At 31.4% G+C, this 2,500-nt stretch overlaps 1 protein-coding gene across 1 annotated transcript in view; it reads right to left on the reverse strand.

Moving 5' to 3' along the window:
- Window positions 1–2,500, reverse strand: part of LOC125025007 (cysteine-rich hydrophobic domain-containing protein 2-like) — a 14,702-nt gene that overhangs the window by 1,703 nt on the left and 10,499 nt on the right. Inside the window, exon 4 of the mRNA XM_047612839.1 lies at window positions 1–21. This exon is cut by the window's left edge and continues 1,703 nt beyond it. Coding sequence (XP_047468795.1) covers window positions 1–21 — 21 coding nt within the window. The remainder of the gene's footprint in view (window positions 22–2,500) is intronic.

Consider the following 2,500-nt stretch of genomic DNA (forward strand, 5'->3'; position numbering starts at 1 on the left):
GATGACTTCTATTACCAGAACCTGTTAAAATTAATCAGGATGATTTATGAATATAACAAATGCATAATGATTTATGAATATAACAAATGCATAATAAAGAAAAAAAAAATATATATATGGAAATAATAAATAAACCAAATATGTATGAAGCTTTTGACTGCTTCCCTCTGAAAATAATTCCCAATAGTTTTTTCCATTCAATTTGCTTTTACAGAGATCAAACTATATGAAACTGTGTAAATGGTAAAATGTTTTGCTTTCTCCCATCAACCTCTTAGAATTCCAGTGAAACATCTTAGAAAAATACAGTGGACTATTTGTTTCACTACAAATAATTATTATCTGGTATTAAATAGAACCATACAGTCTTAAGTAAAGACAAACAAAATATCAGCACTTCTAATTCTCATAAACAGTATAAGGTTGCAATACAAACTTTTGCATGATGCCATATATCTTAGTGGTAGGGATTTAACTGATTTTTCTACAGAAAATGAGGACCCACTCCAACTCAACCAATTATCATTAGATTTCTTTTGAGGAATATGAAGATTATTTATTAATGTTGATAAAAGTGAGATAAGGCTAGACATCAGATTACGCATAGCCTCAAGATGCAGGTGCTACCACCACACCACCTCCCTCTGTCTGCAGTCCTAATTACATGCAGCACCAAACAGGCTTGAAATATCAGACCAGTAGCCCACAGAGAAGTTTAGATATATATATATATATATATATATATATATATATATATATATATATATATATTTATAAATATATATATATATATATATATATATATATATATATACAATGTAACTAGATAGATGTGAGATAGTACCTAACCTAAACTATGAAATGGAAAACTGAATCAGATCTCTCCTATAAAACAGAAAATGTACTGTTCTCATTCTAAAACTTTCAGTGATGAAGTGTTCATATGCTATGATTGATGATAATACAGTTTGAACAGATCAAACTGTGGGGGGGAAGGGGTATACAATTATATAAAAAAGCAAACATGTATTATCCATGACAGCCTTTTAAAGATTAAGAAAATAAAAAGACAATTCAAGCTTAGCTTACCAAAAATGCAAACAAGAGAGAACTAATCAAGTAAAGCAAATCCTTGTTATCAAAATCTGGATTCTAACAACGCATACAAGACACACGAAATAAATAAAAATCTTATCTCTCACACCCCCAAGACTTCTGGATACAGTACAACAAAACAGAAGACAAGGAAGAAGAGGTGCATGCAAGGGGTAAAGGACATGGAAAGAGAAGACTCAAGTCAAAGGGAAGGACAGGACTTGGAAATTAACATGCTACATGGTCAACTCACACACAATTTCAAAAAAACAAAATCGGGCAAATGAAAAATAAAGGAAAATAATAGCATTTGAATAAAGAAATATTAAAGTCAAACAGGTGGAAGTGTAAGAGAAGGCAGATATAAGTCATAAATTGCTAAATAACATTAGTAGTAAAAGTTATGTTGTCTCTTCTCTTTTTTTCTGGCATTATTTTAGTACTGAACCATCACCATCTGAAATCACACATTTTTTAACTTGTCTTCAGTTTGCCTTTTTCTCCTGAAAAATCTGATATTCCCATTCATGTATGCATCAAAGGGTTATGAATCAAAATTATGAGAAAAAGTTGATTCACTTTGCTATCATTACATCAATTTCCATGCAGTTGTTCTCTCTATACAAAATGAGTAATTTTTTTAACCTGAGTTTGTGATTATTTTATAGATACAGAAATTCATTCAGTTCCTCACAAGTTCACCATATTACACTTAACCCAATGCCACCGGGGAAAATGAACAAAAAATTGGGAAAATGCTGTGCCTATTTTCTATATTTTTTTGTGAAATGTCTGCCCATAGATGGCTCTGCTAGTGCTTAGCCACAAAGGAATCAATTAGTAGACCTTGTGACCGTACCTGATTTGAAATGGCGGGAAAAACGTATTTTTTACTAGTGCTATGAATATCGATGGTGTTATTTTTTATTATAAACATTATAATTATCATAATGTTTTTTAATATTAGTAACAGCAAAATAAGATAACGTACAATATTTCGTAAATCAAAGAAAAGGGTAAACGGGCGAGACAGGCAATACTCGTAATTGGCTCATTGGTGACTTAGTACAAGTGTAGCCATCTATGTGTAAAAACAATCAAACAAGTACTCACAGTGGGCATAGCACGTGTCTACACATCGTATCCATTGGCAAGGAGTTAAAGCATTATCCTAAGTGAAAATATTTTGCCTTTTTTCTTAGTGCAAAACAATTGGCAATTTTTATCACATTTTTTTTCAGCACACTGCTGAAATTATCCTTGTCCATTTTTCAGTAATTATTATCACTATCACAAAATAATCAATATCAACTTCTTGACCAACAACAGAATAAGGAAGATTTGGAAACTAACCCAGCAATGTAAGACAGAGCCTCGTAATACAGCTTTAATAACCAGCAAGTAA

The sequence above is a fragment of the Penaeus chinensis genome, chromosome 4 (genome assembly GCF_019202785.1).
Source record: "Penaeus chinensis breed Huanghai No. 1 chromosome 4, ASM1920278v2, whole genome shotgun sequence".
In the NCBI taxonomy this organism is placed as follows: domain Eukaryota; kingdom Metazoa; phylum Arthropoda; class Malacostraca; order Decapoda; family Penaeidae; genus Penaeus; species Penaeus chinensis.